A 20196-nucleotide genomic window follows, 5' to 3' on the forward strand; every position below is an offset into this window, starting at 1 on the left:
TCAGCCCAGCATTAAAAATTTAATGTACACAAATAATTAAATAATTTGAAATATAAATAAATAGAAATATAAAACTCTCCTCCCATATTTGCCTAACTACCCCTGTACTTTTAATAAATTAACAAAATCATGCAAAGAATGATTCTGCAAATTAATCCTTTAAGGCAAAAAAAAAACCAAACAAAACCACTTCATCTTTGACTTGTTTTATTTTATTAGGAGAACAGCTTACTCAAAGTTAACAGTGCTGAACACTCTGTTCCTCATGCAAGAAGAATATTTAGTTTTAATCGCTTTCTAACTACCTCTACTCAGAGACAGTGCAGGATTTTTGTATTTGCAGGGCAGAGCATTTATTAACTCAAGCCTTCTCTCCAGTGTGGCACAATCAGAATGTTCTGAACAGCTGGTTAGGAAGATAGCCAAGATGCAAGAAAGATGTCTGAGCCTCCTTTTCAAGGGCAGCCAACTCTTGTACGGTAGGTGCCAGGATATCCACATGGCCTTTATACAGTCCACCTGCCAAAAGAGATACAATCTAAATTACATGTTCAAAGTCATTTTTCAGTAGAACTAACAATGCCCAACCACAGTCATTCAGAGAGTCAATTACTTTATTAAAAAAAAAAAAAAAAACCAGCACAAAAAACCAGAACAGGTATACACATACTCTTGTCACTTGCAACCTATGGACTGCATGTAACAAATGACAGCAAAGAGCTAGCAGCCTTTTATAATCCATTTATTTATCATCTATTATTTTTTTATTTATAGTCTATTATTCTGTAGTGACACAGGAGACAACCAGGAAACTGGAAACTGAGCACTGCATAGCAAGGGAACTTGAGAGTAGTTCATCCTTACCTCCCAGAGCTCTCTTCTGCCCATATGTAACTTTCCCATCAAAATCATCCACTGGTACTTTTATGTCTGGTTCAACTTGGGCAATAGTGCAGTTTAAGTGTTCTTCAATCTCCCCCAGCAACTAAGAGAAAAAAACCCAAGAAGTCTTTAAATACTCTATGGTCCAAGACTAGTCAAACTAGTGTTCTGAACAGTCACATCTGAGTAGTTTGGACAGGAATGGTACACAAAACAGTTTGGTCACAGATACAGAAGACTAACACCTTTTTATTACAGACTACACAAGTTCATTTCCAATTTCAGTATGGTTTTACCCTACCTAGAAGTCTTCATTTCATACACTACCCTACTTGCAGAAATGAGGCTACTTTATAACAGCTCATAGTCCAAGCTTATTTTATCACAGATGAAGTCTATTTGCCCTTCTTCATTAGAGAAAGAAGGCAAGTATTGCTTTTTAACCTGCATTCATAGCTGGTATACAAATCCCAATGAAAACCTACCTAAGAGATAAACTTTTCCCAGGTTAGAGAAACAACAGTTTTAAGTGACAATTTTGCAACAAACCATCTAAACTAACATTCTCTTCAGGATATGTATCTTAACGGACTTTGATTAGGAAGACTATAAGGAAACTGCAAGTAATACTCCAACAACATTGGCTGGGAATATTAAAATAGATTTTTATAATTAAACAACTTACAGAACATATAACTTGAAAAGTTCTAATGTTCTATGTTCTAACTTCTTCTTTAAATGGAATCAAAGGTTAAAAACACCTTAAGACTAGATTGTACTTCAGCTACACAGGTGAAACAAGAACTTTATTCTGGAATCTTTTAGAGGAATTGGGGAACATTTAAGCAAAATGTTTACCTGCATCTCATTGTACCATATGGTACAACCTCCTTCTTCCTTCAGCCTGGTGTTATAACACCCTTTTCCACGACTACTGCATACATGATACCAAACCTAGAAATAATGCAAAACAACCTCTAAACTTTGTGAAATAGTTTAGTACATTCATTTTGACTACTTATATAATGAAAAAGAATTCAGGAATCTGTTTGTGTTCTCCTTCAATTAAGTAGGGACAAAAAAAAAGCAGTTTTTCAATGCAGGATAAGGTCAGATAGCAGCTGGGGACAGAACCTCAGTAAATAATGTCTGTTCATCTCTGCTTTGGAGTATAATTACCTTTTCTTTTTCTTTTGCCACGAGGGAGATTGCCAAACCCATCCTGAAATATTAGGAGACAAGGGAGGGAGAAATGTATTTCAGTAACTATTGCCAACTTGTCAAACAACAACAACAACAAATCTCACAACACCTGCTGGCTGCTCTGAACACACACATACCTCTCAGCTCTGCCGACTCTCCCGATTCGATGAACATAGTTCTGTTTTTCATCAGGGAGGGTCACATTGATAACTGTGTAACACAGACAGTTCACAGAGAACACAAGATTTTTTTTTTAATGTATGAGCTAAGGTCTGAGATCAGACACCTAAAATATTATTTTGATTGCTGCAATTCCTCTCCTTAGTCTATGTACATACTTTATAGTCTATTACAACAGTTGCAGGTGTAACCTGCAATACCTGCAATAAAGGCTCTCACACTGCTTTCTCTCTGATTACTTTTTGGCAAGAATGGAAAACCGAATTAATGATTCCCAAAAATGCAGAACAATATAAAGTATTTGAGAACTTATGGTGAACAACCAAATTAAATATTGCCTAGTTTCAGCCTTTAACATCTACATCTCTTAAAATTATGCTGTAAGTCATATATTTATTTTAACGACTGGACAGGCAAATATATTGAAGCTCCAGTGCAATTCAACAGGTTAAGTTTAAAAAACTGTCTTACCATATGGTACACCATGAATATCAATTCCTCTAGCAGCAACATCTGTGCAGATCAGGAAACGGACATCTCCTCTCTGCAAAAACAGAGCTGTAATGAAGCGTTGTGCTAAACACAGCAAGCAAAATCCCAAGCAATGAAATCATAGTCCTTTGCACTTCACCTTTAAGAACACTTCAAGTAACGCATGAATAGTTTGGTGAATTTACATCCTTGTTTCTTTCTCCAGCACCATAAGGCAAACAAAACCAACAAACAGCTTCATCAAAACTAAACTGTAATATTGAACCTTTTTTTTTAAGTGACCAAGTACTAAAGACCTTAAAAACCAGTGTAATTACTATACAGTTTAAAGTTAGGATTTTATTCCAAAGTAAGCCTACTATCTTCTGAATTCAAACTCACAAAGGTCATACTGATTATCACCAGTACAGACTTCCACCTACAGAAAATGTGCCTTACAATTTCAGGAAGTGGGACATAGAGCATTTGAATGCAATTTAATTTAAATAGAGAAGTAGGAACACAAATTAACATACAAATTCAGATACTGGGAGGTGAGGAAAAAGCCTTCAAAAATCTGCTGCATCACCTTAAATCTTTCCAGGTTTTGCTTTCTTTCTTGAGGTTTTCTATCACCATGCAGACAGACACAGGAGAACTGATGTCCCTTCCTATCAGGGCCTGAAAGAATTTATATGCATTAATTACATCACATATAAGCTATGACACAAAACCATATAGAATTGGAAAAAAAATTCAGAGGCATTGGGGTGGAAAAAATACACAAGACAAGCAGTAAAATACAATTTCTCCCTCCTCCCAAGAGCAGACCTGTGCAGGCACTTTTCCTTACTCCTTCCTACTCTAAATTTCTTAATTTCTACAAACGTTCATCTTCACCTTTCTCCTCACACATTCCTTTCACTGTTCCTGTGTTTTCTTTCACATTTCTCCAATGTCTTTTTAGGTGTGAACATCTCTTCCCATGTCTCTTCCCCTTACTGACTATCAATTTTACTAGCATGTTTCAGCAGAGGCACCATATATCTTCTCACTGGTTCAAATTTTGGTGTATGATGGGTTTCCATTCATTTCAGAACTATCTGGAACAGGTACAAGACCGTTCATTGCTTTCTTTCACAAAGGGCACCCCTGCAGCTGCCTGCTACAAAACTCTGAATTTTATGCCCAGTCAGTATGCAAAAAAACTGTAGCACAATTTTTTCTGGGCTGTGTCCCAGTACTGGTGACCTCTATCATACAAATTTGGTGCTGAAAAAACACAGAAGTGAGAAAAGTGAGCTGAGTAAGGCTGACATGAAAACATTACCTCCACCCTGCTGGATGAAGTATTGCTCCATATTATCACAGTCTATTTTAGTCCTGCAGAAAATAATGGCTTGATCCATCTTGTGCTCTTTAATTGCTCGAACAGTGTATTCTCCTTTTAGAATTTTAATAGCTTCAGACCACATTTCTAAATAAAAATAAAGAAGTTATTTCACTCAAATTGTTTAAAAACATGAAGAACCTTTGAACTGCGTATCTTTGAAGTTCTCTAGCCTTCAAGTAGACAGTTAAACTTTTATTATTAGAGCAAGTAAGCTAAACCTTCAGTTTCTACCTCTCCCTTCCACGCTCCTGTGCTCCAAGGTGATACAATACAGGAAGAACAAAAGCACTCAGAAATTTCAAGTTTCTTATACACACCAACAAACACTTGTCTACAAATCTGCAAAATATATATTCAAGTCTCTTTCCTATTTCCCAGTTACAGAAACACATTTCTCTTCAAGACTATGAGAATGTAGAAATACAATTTTGGAGGAACATGACTCAAGGCCAGTATCTACTACAATTTACCTTTCATTCAAAACATTTACAAGAATGTCATGATTTCTTAGTGTTGCTCATTACCTGGAGTGTTAGCGCCAGGCCGTGTATTGTCTTTTGCATGTACTTCATCAGTCTAGACAAAACACAAACAAAAAAACCCCCCAAGTCAGTAGTCCACTCTTCACAGAGAAATACTTAACTCCATTAACTTGTAATTAGGAAGAAACAAAAGTTTAGAAGTAATCTTAGCATTCTGCTCTCCTACCAGCCATGTTTACCCCCCTTTAGCTACAGGAAGGTCTTGTATTTAAGAATACAAAACTTATATTCATAAAAAAAGGGCAATAAAACTATGTAGCCACTGGACAGGAAACACCTTTGAACAAAGGTGAAGAATTGAAAGCACACAAACAAACCAGAATAAAAACATTTTGTAAAATATAGTTAAATCACATAAATAGTACTTCCTTATCTTTTCCCCTATGCTAGCCTGAATCAGATATAAACTTAAAATCCAAAAGAAATAAACTCACACTAAGACTTAATGACAACACATGACAAACAGATGTTCCAAAGACAAAGAGAGATTAAGAAAACCATAGATTTGTAACTGCATCAGAGTTGCCAAGAACAAAATATGGTTCCAGGTTATTCAGAACTTGAATACTAAAGACCTGAACAACCAACACCTTCTCATGTGAATAGGTGTCAGGTGTATGTAGAATCTGGAATCTCAATTGCAGTCTGATATGACATCCATTCCTGTAAAAACTGCTCATCTCACATGGGTTGGAGACAGAACTACCTTATAGAATGATCCATCTTGGCAGGTTTATTCCCTCCTGCCAAGTCAGAAAAGAGATACTAAGTACAGTTAGGCCATGGACCATTAGCTGTGAAATGAGTGAAAAAGCACAATGCCATTGCTCTCTAGTGCAAATCAGACTGTTACTTAATCAAGCTCTTCCTCAGCCATGTTTGTAACACTGAGCTGTTCAGAAACAGAGTTATGACACCACTGATATGATGCTGACTACCATGAAACAAACCATTTCAGATTAAGCTGTTTCAATAGCCAGCAAAGATCCCTCAATATTAGGCCCCTGTTCTGAAGGTTAAATAAGTAAACATGGACAAAAAACCTCAATTTTCACTTACTCTGATATGATTCTTGCCAAGCCTTTCCCAGAGTTTATCAGTTTTTGGATTTACAGGCACAACTACATGGTGTACAGTTTCAGGGACAGAATCTTCTCCTTTCAAATCTACCCAGGTAGGAAAATGCATGATTTTTTCGGATAGTTTTTTCACATCAAAAGAATGCAGGGTTGCAGAGCACACAATCACCTGAGAAGAAGAGAGTCACATGGATACCACTGAAGATAAGATCCTCCCAGTCCAAAAAGGTGAGAATAGAACTGTATGAATGTTATATAGTTGAATAGCATAATGTAGCAAAACAGAAAATGTTTGGATCTCCTCATCACAGGAACCACTCAGTTGGCAAGAGTCAGGACACAAAATAAGTTGATTAACTATTCTGTTACAGAGACCCAAAAAATTACTAGGAAGAATGCAAAACTATTGAAAGCTGATGAATCAAGAGTATTAATATGTTAGAAATCATAAAGTACGTGTTCAGTCATGTTTGCTAGATTTATATATAAATAATTCAAAATAAATTGAAAACTCCTGAACACTAGGCTTCAACATCTAGGAGGCTAAAAATATTTTCACAGGCAATTACTGAACTCACTGAACATGTGTTAGTTTTGGACAAGAGCTTTTGGGAACTCCAAAGAAGCATGCTCTATGCCAAATAATAGTCAACAACTGAAAGCAGAACACACAACACACCCCCAAAAATATTTAAGCAAACAAAACTAAAAAAAACCCCACAACAAAAAAAAACCAAACCACAAATATTTTATACCTGAAGTCTCTTTCCATCTGAGGTTATCTGAGGAATTTGACTATGGATCCTGTTTATAAAATCTGAATAACCTTGGAGGAGAAGGCCATCCTGCGTGGGGATGAAATAAAAGAGATGAAGCTGCAAATCTTCTCTCATTTCTCAGTCTTTACACTTGAGTTAGATAAGCAATACACTCCTAGTCTCAGAAGTTCCTGCTTTTAATTAGCTGGACAGTCAGTGCATAGCAGGGATATTATTACTAAGGAGGAAAACCCACTAAAAATGTGGAGCACTTACATTATAGCTGCTGAGAAGCTAAGCAGCTACTCCTAGCTAACACCCCAAGGCATTTGATCTTTGTGAATATTCAGATGTACTATTAGAGATCAGAGAGATGCCCTTATTTCACAGCATACTGAGTACAACATTCACTAGCCTCAAGACCTGCTGGGTTAACTAACACTTATATTTTGTCTTTGTCCTTTGAGCTCCCTGCAGTGGCAGGGACAGACTTCATTTCAAATTATATTTACAGTACCTTGTAAATATAATTTGAAATACATTTTCCTATCAGAAAAATTCCAAACAGATTTAACAGAGGCCAGGAGTGTGGGAGGGGAAAAAAAAGCAGGTTACTATGGTTGCAAACAATGAGAGGATTAAGGTGGAACAGTCTATAGGTACCTAACTGTTCCATTGAATTATCAAATACTACAGAACAATCACGTTTCACTTTTTTGCAAATATCATACTGCATTTAAGAACAGAATTTAAGTAGTACTTAGTTCTCTACATACAGCTTCATCCAGAACCAGGAATCTAACTTGAGATAAATTAATCTTCCCTGTTGAGACCAGGTCATCCAGCCTTCCAGGAGTTCCAACAACAATATCCACCTATGAAGTACATAAAGAGTATGAGTTGGTCCTGTAACTAACTAGAGACATGAAAAGTTTTATCTAAGCTTAACATTATGAAACAATTATCAGTATAATGCTTTATTTACTATTAATTATAACTTCATAAAATCCTAGAGTAATTTGTGTCAGAGGGATCTCTTGAGATTATCATCTGGTCTCCACTCCCCACTTTCACATGCAAATCAAGGACAATTTCTAAGTTACTTTAGGTAGCTGCCTAATACAATTTTCAGTACCTTTCTGGAAGGGGATCCTACAACCTCCTCTCTGGGCAACCTGCATTTTGGTTCTAAAGTCATTTCATTAGCAGCATCTACCTTAGGGAGGAAGCCTTCCATTATTCGGGAAGTGCTGTGTCCCATTTTTCCTTCCCTGAACCCCAAGCAGTGTAATCTTGTTATCAAAAGCCAACAAACAGATTTGTTTTTAAACAGGGATAAATTTTTCTCAAGGTGGAAGGATACAAAATCTATCAACTAGAGAAATAACTACAAATTTTGCCAGACAGAAAGGTTCACAATCAAAAACTTAGCATTCACATGGAAGTCAAATAATCTTCCGGTTCAAGTAGGCTTAACAGAAATTTTTCATTTTGGCAGCTAGAACCACTAGAAAATTTATCAAGAGTGATGTGCTTTCACTTCCAAAAGTGAGTCTTAAATAAAAAACACAGCCCTGTGACTCTGTTCTCCCTACAGTGAGACTGAATCAAGTGTACATTCCATGCCGCTGAAACCAGACCACTTCCTTCTATGTAGGACTGGTTTGTAGTGTAGGTTCATCTTGATAACTGCAGACTATTTTTATTCACAAAAACAGGACAGAAGTTAATAGGAAAACTGTCTTGTTGATTAAGAACAAATGGAAAACAATTGAACTTTCATTTTAAGATTTTCAGGAGTACTCAGGCTCCAAGAGAACTTAAGTAGTATAGGTACTTGTATTGACACGGAAGTAAAGGAACAGCTGCTAGACTGCTGTAACATGAGCTTCCTATTGACTGTACATTTTTGTTTTAACATGTTTATTATTCTTATTACATGAATTACCACCATTAATATCCTCTAGCAACATCATCAATTGCTTGGAACACAAACTAATAAGTCATATGAAAAAAATACCACTTACACCTTGTTCCAGTACAGAGAGTTGATCTCTTGCAGCCACTCCACCAATAATAAGCAGTTCCCTAAAATTACATCAATATATTTGAGATTTACCCATTTATTATATTCAGAAGGTATACTTAGAATCAGTCTTCAGACTGATGTTTTTATTGATAGCTGACAATTAACAGCTCTGAACAGTAATTTCAAGAACAAAATAGAAAAAATTAATTTTGAAACTCAGCCTTTCACAAGTAGTGTACTTCAGTTCAAGTGAAAACTTTGTTACCAAACTGTAATTGAATGTGATTATCACTGTTGTTTTAAGCAAATTAGCACCTTAATAAATTTAATCTCACAAAAAATATTTATTAAAAATCTCAAAAATAATATAACTTAGTGAACTAAAGTTTCCTGTGCCCTTGAAAGTTAGAAATGCAAATAACAGTAAACAAAATTAATCTTCCATTGTAGTTTGCCCATTCCTATTGCTTAATCCCAGCAATTCTAGTAAATGAACTCTTATAAACAGATTGCTGTTTATCATTGGGAAATGTTTAAGTTTTAGAAGCACAGTTGTCTCTCAAAGCAGAGACAACTTAAACCCAAAGCAACTTATAGATGATTCATTTTTCAGAATTGCACCTCCATGATAATTTGTCCTGCAAGCACATTAATTAAAGAGAGCAGACCCTGTATACAACTATTTGATGGAGATGAAAAACAAACAAAATGAGGGGGTAGAAGGAGATGGAGGCATAGGAAAATGTTTAGGAAAGAAGGGCAGTAAGCAGATAACATTTTTAATCAAGAGAAGCATGTGAAGTATCATACTAGCTATCACTGATTATTAAAAAAAACACCTACCCACCAAATTTCTTGCATGAGAAAAAAGCAGTCCACTGATAAAACATACCAAAAACCCCTAAGTGGTCTAACTGCAGTTGCATAGTCAGAAGTTTGGTTGGTAGCAGGTTATTACTGATATTATTATTATCAGCAGCACTGCAGATTATGGTTCACTTAGCTACAAAGTGGAACCTACTCCCCATCTCCCCATGAAGTTACAACCATGGAAAATACCATAAATGCAACTAACAAATTCACTTTTACCTTAATTTGGGATTATCAACATATTTTTTGAACTGCTTCACATTGTTCAAAGTTTGTTCTGCCAGCTCTCTTGATGGTTCTACAATCAATGCTTTTGGAGCATTTGGAAGGTTCTGTGCTTGAACCACTTGGGCATTTCCTAAGTGGAAAAAAAAATCACCATTAAGACAAACTATATTCCTATTCTGGAATTTTTTACTGGAAACAGATCTGGATTTTCTATTAGTAATTAAAACCTAATAATTCTAAATGCTCCATTCAAAGGTGATGTGATTGCTCTCTCAATTATGAGTAACTTCAGAATAATGATCAGAACTTACAAGTTTGTGTACTGGCCATGCAGGATAATCCATTCCATTGTGGGGCATAAAGACCCACACATTTTTACAATAACACTGTTGAAAAACTTAGCTGGACTTCTTTTATCTGATGTACTTCTGAATTCCAAATAGGAAAGACTATTGGCGATTTAACAGTAAGAAAATCTGGTATACTTTCAAAAAAAGCATCAATATTTCTTCATTACTGCACTATTTAAGATCTTTCTGATTGCAATTAAAGGGATCCAAAAATGCTGCAACACAACCTGAATACAGAAACAAGAGAAGTTTGTAAAAATGTAACCTACCTGAGTGTTGTGATTTTACAACACTACCCTCAGGAGCCTTGCAAAGGCCAACATAGCCATCTTTTGGTGGAAACTTGAAATCTTCTTCACCAAAATTGAATTTCAATTCCGCATTCTAGGTATCAACAAAGTTGTGTCATACACACAGATTCAAGAGACCACAAAAAATGAGAAATAACTCAGTAATGAAAAAAACAGAAAAAACCAAGAAGATGGGAGAAGGAAACACTTTGTCTATCTTATACATTCCTCCTCCCCAAGTTGCTGGAACTTAACCCCAACCAAACACACAGAAAAAAGCCAACTTTTAACCAAACAATTTTTTCTGAAGTTGTACATCTCTCTAACCACTGAAAGGACATAGTACTACCTTACAGTAGTGTTAGAGTACAGAAGAAATGAAACAAGCTATCTGACTTTCAAGCTATTTGCTTGTATCAGTTGAATGGCAGTATACAACAGTTTAATACACACAACATAGCACTGTTATTAGGAATTAGTTGTCCATGCTATTCTACCTATAAATTCAAGATTAAAATTTGAATTTAAACATTTAGCTTAAATGGTACTCAAAGCTATTTTATTACTTAAATGGTACTCAAAGCTACATTATTACTTCAGTAGTGAATACTGGTAAACCAAAGAAAACTGACTTTTTTTTTTTTTGCTATGCAAAATTTTGCTATGCAAACTTTATACTTAACTATAAACAAACCCAGAAAATTTATTATAATCTTGGACATCTGCAATATTCCTGTTACCTTCAGTACACAAGCTGCAAAAAGTGCTTGGTTCCTTATATGTGGAGGGATTTCAAATGCAAGGCCAAGGTCCTTCCCTGAAAATAAGGTTGGTTCAGTCAGACTCTGCAAGTGTGTGCATTCCTCTCTCCTTCCCTCCCCCCAGCAAAAGCATCCAAATAAATCTCCAAACAGAGAATAAAACTTACCATTTTTGGAAAATTTTATTTGTCCTTTTTCTGTGTCTAGATAACAGCCAATTGTATCATGCATAGTGAATTCCTGCAAAAAAAAAAGTTTGTGAAGCTAAGACATTTTCAGTGCATTAAGACAACTTAGTGCTTATATTCTGTCAGCTTTTACTTTTCTCACCTCTCCCTAACAAATGCTGATTCCTGAGAGAAGTCAAGCAAGCTCAATTTATTTCAGTCAGACCATTGTAAATAGAACACATATTTTTATTTGATTACAAGTCTTCAGTAAACTGCCCAATTGATCTTGGTATTTAAACATTTATTACTGCTTTAAATTTACTTCAAAAACCAACACAATGACAACAATACATTTAAGCCATTTACCTGGAAGTATTCTGCATTATGGAAAAGCACATTAGTCACATATTTATTAGCCAATGTAAATCTAAGCTTAGAACACCAAACATGACATCAGAAAACTGTATTTTTACTATAATAAAAGACTAATGCTTGAAGATGACACTATATGCATGTTATGTATACCTAAGTGCTTTATTTTAATAACTTGAAATCTGCTAATTTTAAAAGTATTCAATAACATTTATACATTAAGTGCTTCCAATCAACAGCTCAAGAATCACTGTTAAACAACCTACATAGTCATAAAAGTTGCAGGTTTTATGACATTGAGCTGTTATTATTAGCACAAAAAAATAAGAGTTTCTGTTTAAGTACTCATTTATTTATGTTTAAACATCTCCATTTCACTGCTACACTACACAAAATCCATTACAGATATTCCCAGCAGACACTTCGGAAGTGTACATTAAGGTAATGGCAAACCCAACTCAATAGCCAGAAGTAGTGCACTTTATGTTTTAGTAGAAATTAATAATGCATTTTGACAGATTACAGAGTTGTGAAATTACTTATATTTTAACTTCTAGTAAACAGAATACAATGCCCTCACTTGCATGTTCCCAGTGTATACATATGGGTTGATTTATTCAAGCTAAAGATGAAGTCAGTCAAGACAAATCTCAAGAGGTCAGTTAACTTTCAATCTGTAACACACAGCAAAATTTTAACTTCTAAATGAGCGTAAATATAATTGCAATATAACCACTATCATGTCTCAGCTTATAACTGCTTTTGTTGAATCTTTTAATAAGCTTTTATGCAAAAATGCTTCAATGTTCCATTGCCCTTTTGCCCAGTGAGCCTCCCTTAGCAGTGAGCCCTATTTCAAAAGACAGTTGATTGTAACAGCACAAAACTAACATGCAAAACTTTAAAAAATATTTCTGCCAAATGCAATTCAAGCTTACCTCACCATAGCTGTCAAATTGCTTGTTGTGAGATTTCTTACCAGTGCCACCAAATCCAAAGCCAAATTTATCAGTGCCTGAAGACAAGACAATAGGTTTTTATCTTCTGGTTGACACATTATGCTTTTTCCTTTTGGTATTAGCAACTGAAATTTCCAACACTATCACATAAACAAATAATACACAGTGCTAACTACTAACTTCTGACCTGGATGTACACCAAACTAGTACTTTTGCAGCAGTACATTTATCGATTTTACCAGTCTCCAGTCATCTTCATGAAAAATAAAAAAAAAAGCATAAAAGGCAGAAAGTCACATAAGACCAGAAAACACTGCCACAACCAGAGACTTCCCCTTACAGGAATTAAAATACTTATACAAAACATTTTCAACTCTGCAGTACTGGGATCCTTCCTGAAGAGTCCATTCTCTGCAACACTAGAACAGCACTCCACCCATTCAATGTCAATATAAAAACTACCTATAGGCTCTTCAGAAGGAAACTCACCCAGATCTAGTGAAGCCTGCATAGTTGACCAACCAACTCTGCACAAGCCTTGGTCATGACAGGAAACTTCATAGTAGTATTTCCCTTTAAAAGAAAAAGAAAGGATCTAATACAATACCCAAATTCATTAAGGTGGTTCAGTCTTGCTACTTCCAAGACCATACAAATCTAACATCCCAGTTCTGCTGAAAGTGTCATGAAATCCCCTACACTGTGTTTATGTGAAAAGGTCGATTGTATACCTATGTAGGAAACGAAGAAACAGCAGGCAAAAGAGACAAAGTACTCACTGAGAGGTAGAGTGTGAAAGGCTCCAAAGGAGTGACAAGCAAGAGAGAAGTGGTCCTACTCAATGCACAGGACCTGATAAAACTCAGGACACAAGGTTCTGCAGAATCAGAACCAGACCACCAGCATGCTCCCGTATCAACAACTCCTTGTGCCACTTGAAGAACATCCAGCTGGCTGTTATGTACACATAGACTACAGAATAATCTGCACAGCCCATTAAAGGAGACTGTTTAGGGTCTTTCTGAACACACTTCCAGAACCACTGGAGTGACTCATCAGGATGACTCTACTTCTGAGTCAAGTGTTAGGGTTGGCCTCTCAACTACTGCTACAACCACAGAACCATGAAATTTTTGCACATCTGCATGAAGTCTGTGAGGAAACAACTCAAAGTACTGTGTGTATAGCCATTTCCTAAAAAAAGGCATTCTGATGAATATTAGTTACGATTCTGCCTCCTGCAACTCAGTCTCCTATTGATGCCTGAAGATTTTTAGCTTTCTTTGTATACTTCGTGTATTTGTAGCTTAGTAGAGTGTTAAATGCCTAGGTATAACTTCTAGTACTTTTCCAGCTCTCTTTACAATAGGGAACAAACTCTTTGACACATTCTTAGAAGTTTTGTTTAGTCTTGCTTGTTAGTTTACCAAGGACATTTTATTTTGTACCACATATCATAGACATAATAAAGGTAGGATCTGAGGACCAGGGGGAGGACTCCAACGGGGCAGAATCCGGGGGGGGGGTTACCTAACCAACTGCTCCTTTAACTGGACAATATTGGCTGAATATTCTAACTGCCTGATCTTATAAAATTGTAGCAATCTAATTCGGGGCATGGGTTTCACCATATTGTGCACTGAAAGCTTTCAAGTAAATGTTTGCTTTTCTATTATAATTTTAAGGTTGTTTAGGAAGATTTTGTTCTACTTTCAGGCATCACTATCAGGGAAAAGGTAATTTACAACACAAGGAGAACAAAACATAAGTATTGGTCATTTCCAAGTCTTAAGCTACTAAATTTGGTCAGATGGATAGAAAGTTTTTAATGCAACCATCTACATTAATAATGGCTGACAAGCAGGCATTTCTGCTAAAACTTTTCTGGAAGAGTATTCAAAACACATCGCTTTATATGTACCTTTAGTCACTCCTCTAGTTGCTCTGCATCCATGCCATTCTTTTATCTCTCTGCTTTGGCAACACAAACCATCTGATCCAATTGCTGAAAATTAGAAGACAGTTTTAGTTAAAGAAATTGCCTAACTGTTTTTAAAAGAAAACTTCATGCATTCTTTCCTCTAGCTTATTCTTTTTTACACCAAGTAAAAATTCTCAAGTGAAAAGCAGGACAACTCACCAAAAGCTGATCCTCTGTCATAGGGGTTCATTTGCCATTTATTGAGCACTAAGTTGGAAAGACAATAACAGAAAAAGCATTTAATCCACAAATCAAGGCTGAGAAACTCAAATTAGATGTTCAAAATGTTTCCAGAGTGTTTGGCTTAATTTTCTGGGGAAATAGTTTTGTTCCAATGAAATTCATGTAAGCTCAAATGAAGGCCTACAATCCGAAGAACAGCACAAATGCTTAATGCAAAGGGATTCTATGGAAGTTTAGATTATTCCATTAAGGACAGATTAAGTTACTTAAAAATGCAACTGCAAACAAGGAAGACTTTTATAAAATAAGGCAGTTTCACACAATCACAATCAAATTCAGATAGAAAATACCCAAAACTATATAAAGAACAACAAATTTGAAATGCATTATTTGCCATTTCCGTTCCAAGCTTACATTAAGGTATCTTTCAGGCTGTAAGTTAAAATGTCATTACTAAGGAGCTAAGATAACGCACATAGAATTTTTGACTTCATTTTTCATATGCCCAATAACATGCTGTAATAAAATATATACATGACTTAAAAAAAAAACAGGTGTCATTTCAATTAGGTTTACTGAGTGTATTAGTGTATTCATATTACATTCCCTCAAGGAGGATTTAACTTTTTTAAAGTTGATTTTACTGTCACCAATGTAGCAGCAGTTATAATGATGACAACTTCGATAACATCTTCAGAGTGTTGTTTGTGCAAATACTGTTCACTTACATAAAACCCAATCTTATCAGTACGACAGACTGGACATGGTTATCAGCTTTACAGTTCCAAGCCTAATTAAATGGATGCATAACAGACTCTCAAATACTGTGAGGATATTATCATAGTTACAGTCCATTTTATATAGCTGAGTTCCAGCCCTATACATTTCCTGCTCAATTCAATGTTTACTAGAAGAAACAAGATATCAAATATTCAATTCCAAACCTAGGCAGGTGCCAAAAGGAACACAACAGATCTACTCAGCACAACAGAATTGAAAGGTCCTACACTGTTATCCCAGGCACATAAAAATAAGTCTGAGCCTAGAAGAGCTTTCTGCTCAAGCTCACTTAAGAGGCCCAAACTAACTCCATGGTGTCACAGCTTGTGTCACCTAATCCTGGAATAGAAAGATATTTTTTAACTCCTTCTTTTAAGGTAGACACCACCAGCACATCTTGCAAGGCATTAACCTAGTATAGGGCTTTCAGAAGAACACTGGAAAGCCAGGTGTGGATCAGCCAGCCCCAAGCTGAAAAGAAGAGCATTACTAAGAGTCTGCAGTCAAATGCACACCAGTTCTTCCCATGATTCCACCAGTAAATTTATATTCTCTGTTTAATAAAACACTGAATGATTATATTTACACTATCCCAAATTATGGAAAAAATACTTACCTAATGGCAGGTTAACTTTACTTCTAAAAGTGACAAAATCAACACAAGTTAGCAGAGTTTTGAATTTAAGGAGTGTGACACAAAAACTTACCTGCCCCTCCAGTTTTAATAGTGGCTTTTCCTTTCTTGCCTTCCATTTGGTCTTTCAGTGTTTCATAAACAATCTGGATAACTGGAATGCTGAAAGCCTAAAATGAAAAGTCACTTTCATTCCACAAGTTATACACTTATTTCCAGCCTCATTTTTGGGTGCAATATCACAGCCAGAAATACTGAAATACATTCCTACATATATGTTGGTAAAGACTATAACCAATAATGCTTAAACACATATAAACACTCTCTCTGCATTTATGAGACCACTTAAAGACTTTTACTTTCTGCTAATATAAATTTGATTACTTACACCAGTTTTTCCACTCCCAGTTTCAGCAGCCTATAGGAAGAAAAATACAAGAGTTTTATCAGGACTGCTCTAGAATTCTGTTTTGGTAAACTAAGTTTATTTTTTATGAAATATTATTTTGGCTTATGGAATGAAGAACACAGAGAACCATAAAAGACAGGATGAACAAGGCATACTAATCTGATACTTTCAGAGTTATTGATACTGCAGCATTGGCTTGGGCAGTATCTGGCATGTTCCATATAGAGCTGTGTCAAGTATTTATAGCCAAAAGGAGAGCAGATGAGATCAGACAGGCCTCATTCATGTGGCAGTGCCTGTCAAGAAGTCAAAAAATAAAGCCCAATACTCCTAGATTTCATCTGCAAGAACAGCTGGAAACACACTAGTAACTCAAAGTGAATATACTGTCTATTGAAGCAGGACAGGAGAGCTAGTCTAACTATGGACCTGTCCAGAAAGAACAATTCACCACACCAACAACAACTGAAAGACACAGGATTTCTAAAAATAGGCTATCCTGCCTACATACCATAAGCACATCACCACCTCCTAAGATCAACGGGATGGATTCTGCTTGGATATCTGTAGGGAGACTACAGGAAAGAACACATTAACACAAAATAATGTTCTACATCAATAGAAAAAGAAATTTTTACTTATCTAGAAATTCACAGAAACCAAATAATCTGCAAGATAAAGCAGGTAACTGCTATTTCTCCTGGCTTGCAGTGGATTCAGCTGCACCTTGGTAAGAGCAGTACATTTCACATCATTATGCTAAATTATAAAAAAAAACCCTTATTAACTACATATTCCTTGTCTTCCTTTCTTCAAATGAGTTTTTCTTTAAAGTCACTTATGCTGACTTCATTTACATGATTCCTGTTCAAAACTGGAAAAAAAAAGTAAAGACAACTAAACTCAAACAGCATTTTCAGACAATCACAGCTAATTAATATTCATATGAGAAGAACTACAAACATTAAGTTTGTCCATACTGACAACTTTCTGAATGACAATTCAAATCAAACTCTGAAGTAAAAACATGTTGGCCATGTACAACAAACAAGTAACCAAACACAAGAATAATAACTTTTTTAGAAGACTGACACACATGCACTAAATTTGAAAAACACAATCATAGACCACAGTCTGGAAAACGAACTGAACTAGCATTAATTATGCGACAGTATTTCATCCAATAATCCCATGATACATATAAATAAACCAGAGGCACAGAGCCTTTTGTGAAACAACAGAAGTCAAGCATAAGCAGTCATGCTCTGCCTGACCAAGGTTAAGTGTTATTGCTGCAGTCACAGTTTGCATTCTTCAGTCTCTCACACTACAGAGAAGCACATGAGATGCAATGACAGTTAAAGGACAACACACATCCACTTTGCTTTTATGTGCCAGCAGAGATGCTTTAAGAACCATGTCATACATTACTGAAAGGCAAATTAGAGTTTGCCACACTCCTACTTACAGCCAGTCCATCTCCTCCACTGCTTGAGCTATCTCAGGCATAACACCCATTTCTGTAAGACAAGCAAAGAAGGATCAAGCAGTGTTAATAACCTCACATCACCCAAAGATTGCCAAGCATCAACACTTCCAGCTACAGACAGAACCATGGAAAACCACTCTTTTGGGCAACAGCATGTGCTGCCTTCACTCCAGCACCCACTGATGGAGACGTTCTCCCTTCCTCACAGGCAGCTTTGAGAGCTGTCCCCACTCAGAGCAGAGTCAGGCACACACAGGGCACAGGGGCAGGTACAGATGCAGCAGCAAAGTGAACACACTGGGAACAGAGCACCATTCCAAGGGCAAGGTACTTATCTTTGCACCTCTAAGGAAACTGCCTATGCAGACAATGGGTCAGACTTTGTTAATCACAAATACCCAACTTTCTCTACAGTTGAGGTATAAACAGTAGAAAAAACCTGTATCCTGTAAGGACTCTAGTTCAAATCTTGACTGACAATAAGACAACAAGGCTTTGATTTTGATAAAGTTATTAATTACAGACACCTTTTAAAGTTTTTTCTTGGATACCCCTTCTGGCAAACGCATCTCAAGGTCTGATGGTTGTACCTCAGACACAAGTTAAATATGGAGCAACATGCTTGTATGTTGATAAACAAATCCTCTGTATTTAAAAAGGAAAACAAAAGAAACCTGCAGCTATTCAATACAGGCAAGAGGAAAGCAAATCCTAAGTGACCCAAATGCTGGTAGCACACCATCAAAATTACAATTTATCTGTTGGCCATCTCTTTGGGTACATAAGGTTACTCTAAATCAATTCCTTCAGCTACAAACATGCTGTAAGAAATGTGTTTTATTTGTAATGTGATTTTAGGAAGCTTTAATATTTTAGGAAGCTTTAATATTTTCAAGTGCTGGGCTCTAATCCTACAAAAGTAGACAATCCACACAAGCAACAAAATCAATAGCAATCAAAACCAATTTCTACTAATTCCAAGTTGGAAACAAATCTGTATTTTTTTCCCATATACTTACAACTCACATAGTTCAATTCAATATAAAGTACAAGAATTTAATCAAACAATGACACCATGACATTTTCCTCAACTACATCCAAATTAATCCAAACTGACCTCTAGATCTTGGGAAGAAGCTTCAGCATTTTGCCCCCATGATAAGATATAAAAAGTTCAGTTAAAAGGAACAAACTAAAAACCCCATATACATTAAAACTTTACAGAACTCTGATCTTGACTGGTTGCCTAGTTCTACAAATATCTACGTGGAGAAGGGGACACAGAGTGATGCTTCCTCTTTTAATAGTAAGCTTTTGGATTACAGTTTACTATTATATACACATATATAGTTTGTATAATAGATATTGTTTGCCAAATCCTATCACCAAGCAGAGCTTCTCTTACCAAAAGCCAGTTATTATCCACTGCTATACAGAGAACAGTTATGATAAACCTCCTATTACTGAAACCAGCCAGCATGAGGAACGAGCCTAACTTTTAAGCAACCCCTTTGCTAGATCCACATATGCAATAAAACCTGCCAAACCATTCCGATAACCGCTTCTCAAAGCCTACAGAAGCCCGAGGACACGGGGAGAGGCACCTACATCCCCCGCAGGCCTCGCAACCTCCAGCCTGATCTATGGTCAGCCACACACTACCGCGGGCCAGGCTGGAAGGGCGGCCGAGGAGCTTCCCTCGGTGCTGCAGGGAGCCCGGGAGCCGGCGGGCAGAGGCGAGAGGCTCCCTCAGGGCCGAGAGGCCGCAGCCCCCGCGCCACGTACCCGAGAACGCCGCCATCTTCGCCCCGTGAGCGCCGCGAACACCGCAGCGCGCAGGCGCGCGGTCCGGCCGCCGCTTTATGGGGCCGGGTGAGCGCAGGAGCCGCCGCGCCGCGCGTTCCGCCCCGGCCCGTGAGCGCCGCCGGGTATTGGCGGCCCAAGGCGCCTCAGAGACTCAAACACACCGCGGCGTGTGTCACTTATACACCAACTAGGATACTTTATTCTCCAGGTTTTACAGAAGCTTCCCCAAATTCTGCACCATTTTGTTCTAGGGTGACATCTACTGACATTAAATGCAAGAACCTTCGGAGTTTTGTAAAAAACAAAATGAGATTGCAAGTGCAAAGTGCAGGTTCTGCAGTAACATCAGGAGCCAATGGTGCATTTGTCTGCTAAGT

At 36.8% G+C, this 20196-nt stretch overlaps 1 protein-coding gene across 2 annotated transcripts; it reads right to left on the reverse strand.

Moving 5' to 3' along the window:
- Positions 1–190: 190 nt before the first annotated feature.
- Positions 191–19880, reverse strand: DDX1 (DEAD-box helicase 1). 2 transcript variants are annotated; one of them, XM_071440573.1, is made up of 26 exons: positions 19799–19880; positions 17993–18044; positions 17036–17099; positions 16504–16533; positions 16189–16285; positions 14678–14725; positions 14459–14542; positions 13027–13110; positions 12517–12593; positions 11204–11276; positions 11016–11092; positions 10255–10369; positions 9627–9765; positions 8536–8596; positions 7285–7383; positions 6506–6595; positions 5731–5919; positions 4654–4705; positions 4067–4213; positions 3326–3417; positions 2737–2809; positions 2223–2295; positions 2062–2104; positions 1741–1836; positions 865–985; positions 191–519 (listed from the first exon to the last, which is right to left on the reverse strand). In XM_071440573.1, the coding sequence occupies exons 1-26, from the start codon at positions 19812–19814 to the stop codon at positions 389–391; spliced, it is 2223 nt and encodes a 740-aa protein (XP_071296674.1). In that variant the 5' UTR covers positions 19815–19880; the 3' UTR covers positions 191–388. The 2 variants fall into 2 exon arrangements, with proteins under 2 accessions (XP_071296674.1, XP_071296683.1); XM_071440582.1 differs by lacking the exon at positions 17036–17099 and having other exon boundaries at positions 19799–19816.
- Between the last annotated feature and the right edge of the window lie 316 nt (positions 19881–20196).

Source organism: Agelaius tricolor, unplaced genomic scaffold (assembly GCF_023055355.1).
Source record: "Agelaius tricolor isolate 1412-34295 unplaced genomic scaffold, bAgeTri1.0.p SCAF_1, whole genome shotgun sequence".
Classification (NCBI taxonomy): domain Eukaryota; kingdom Metazoa; phylum Chordata; class Aves; order Passeriformes; family Icteridae; genus Agelaius; species Agelaius tricolor.

Coding starts and splice junctions, on each gene's coding strand:
- DDX1 (XM_071440573.1), bottom strand. Junction 16,534..17,035: donor GAGGTGGTGATGTGCTTATG/GTATGTAGGCAG, acceptor TTCTTCCTATAG/GCTGCTGAAACTGGGAGTGG. Junction 1,837..2,061: donor TGGCAAAAGAAAAAGAAAAG/GTAATTATACTC, acceptor CATTATTTCTAG/GTTTGGTATCATGTATGCAG.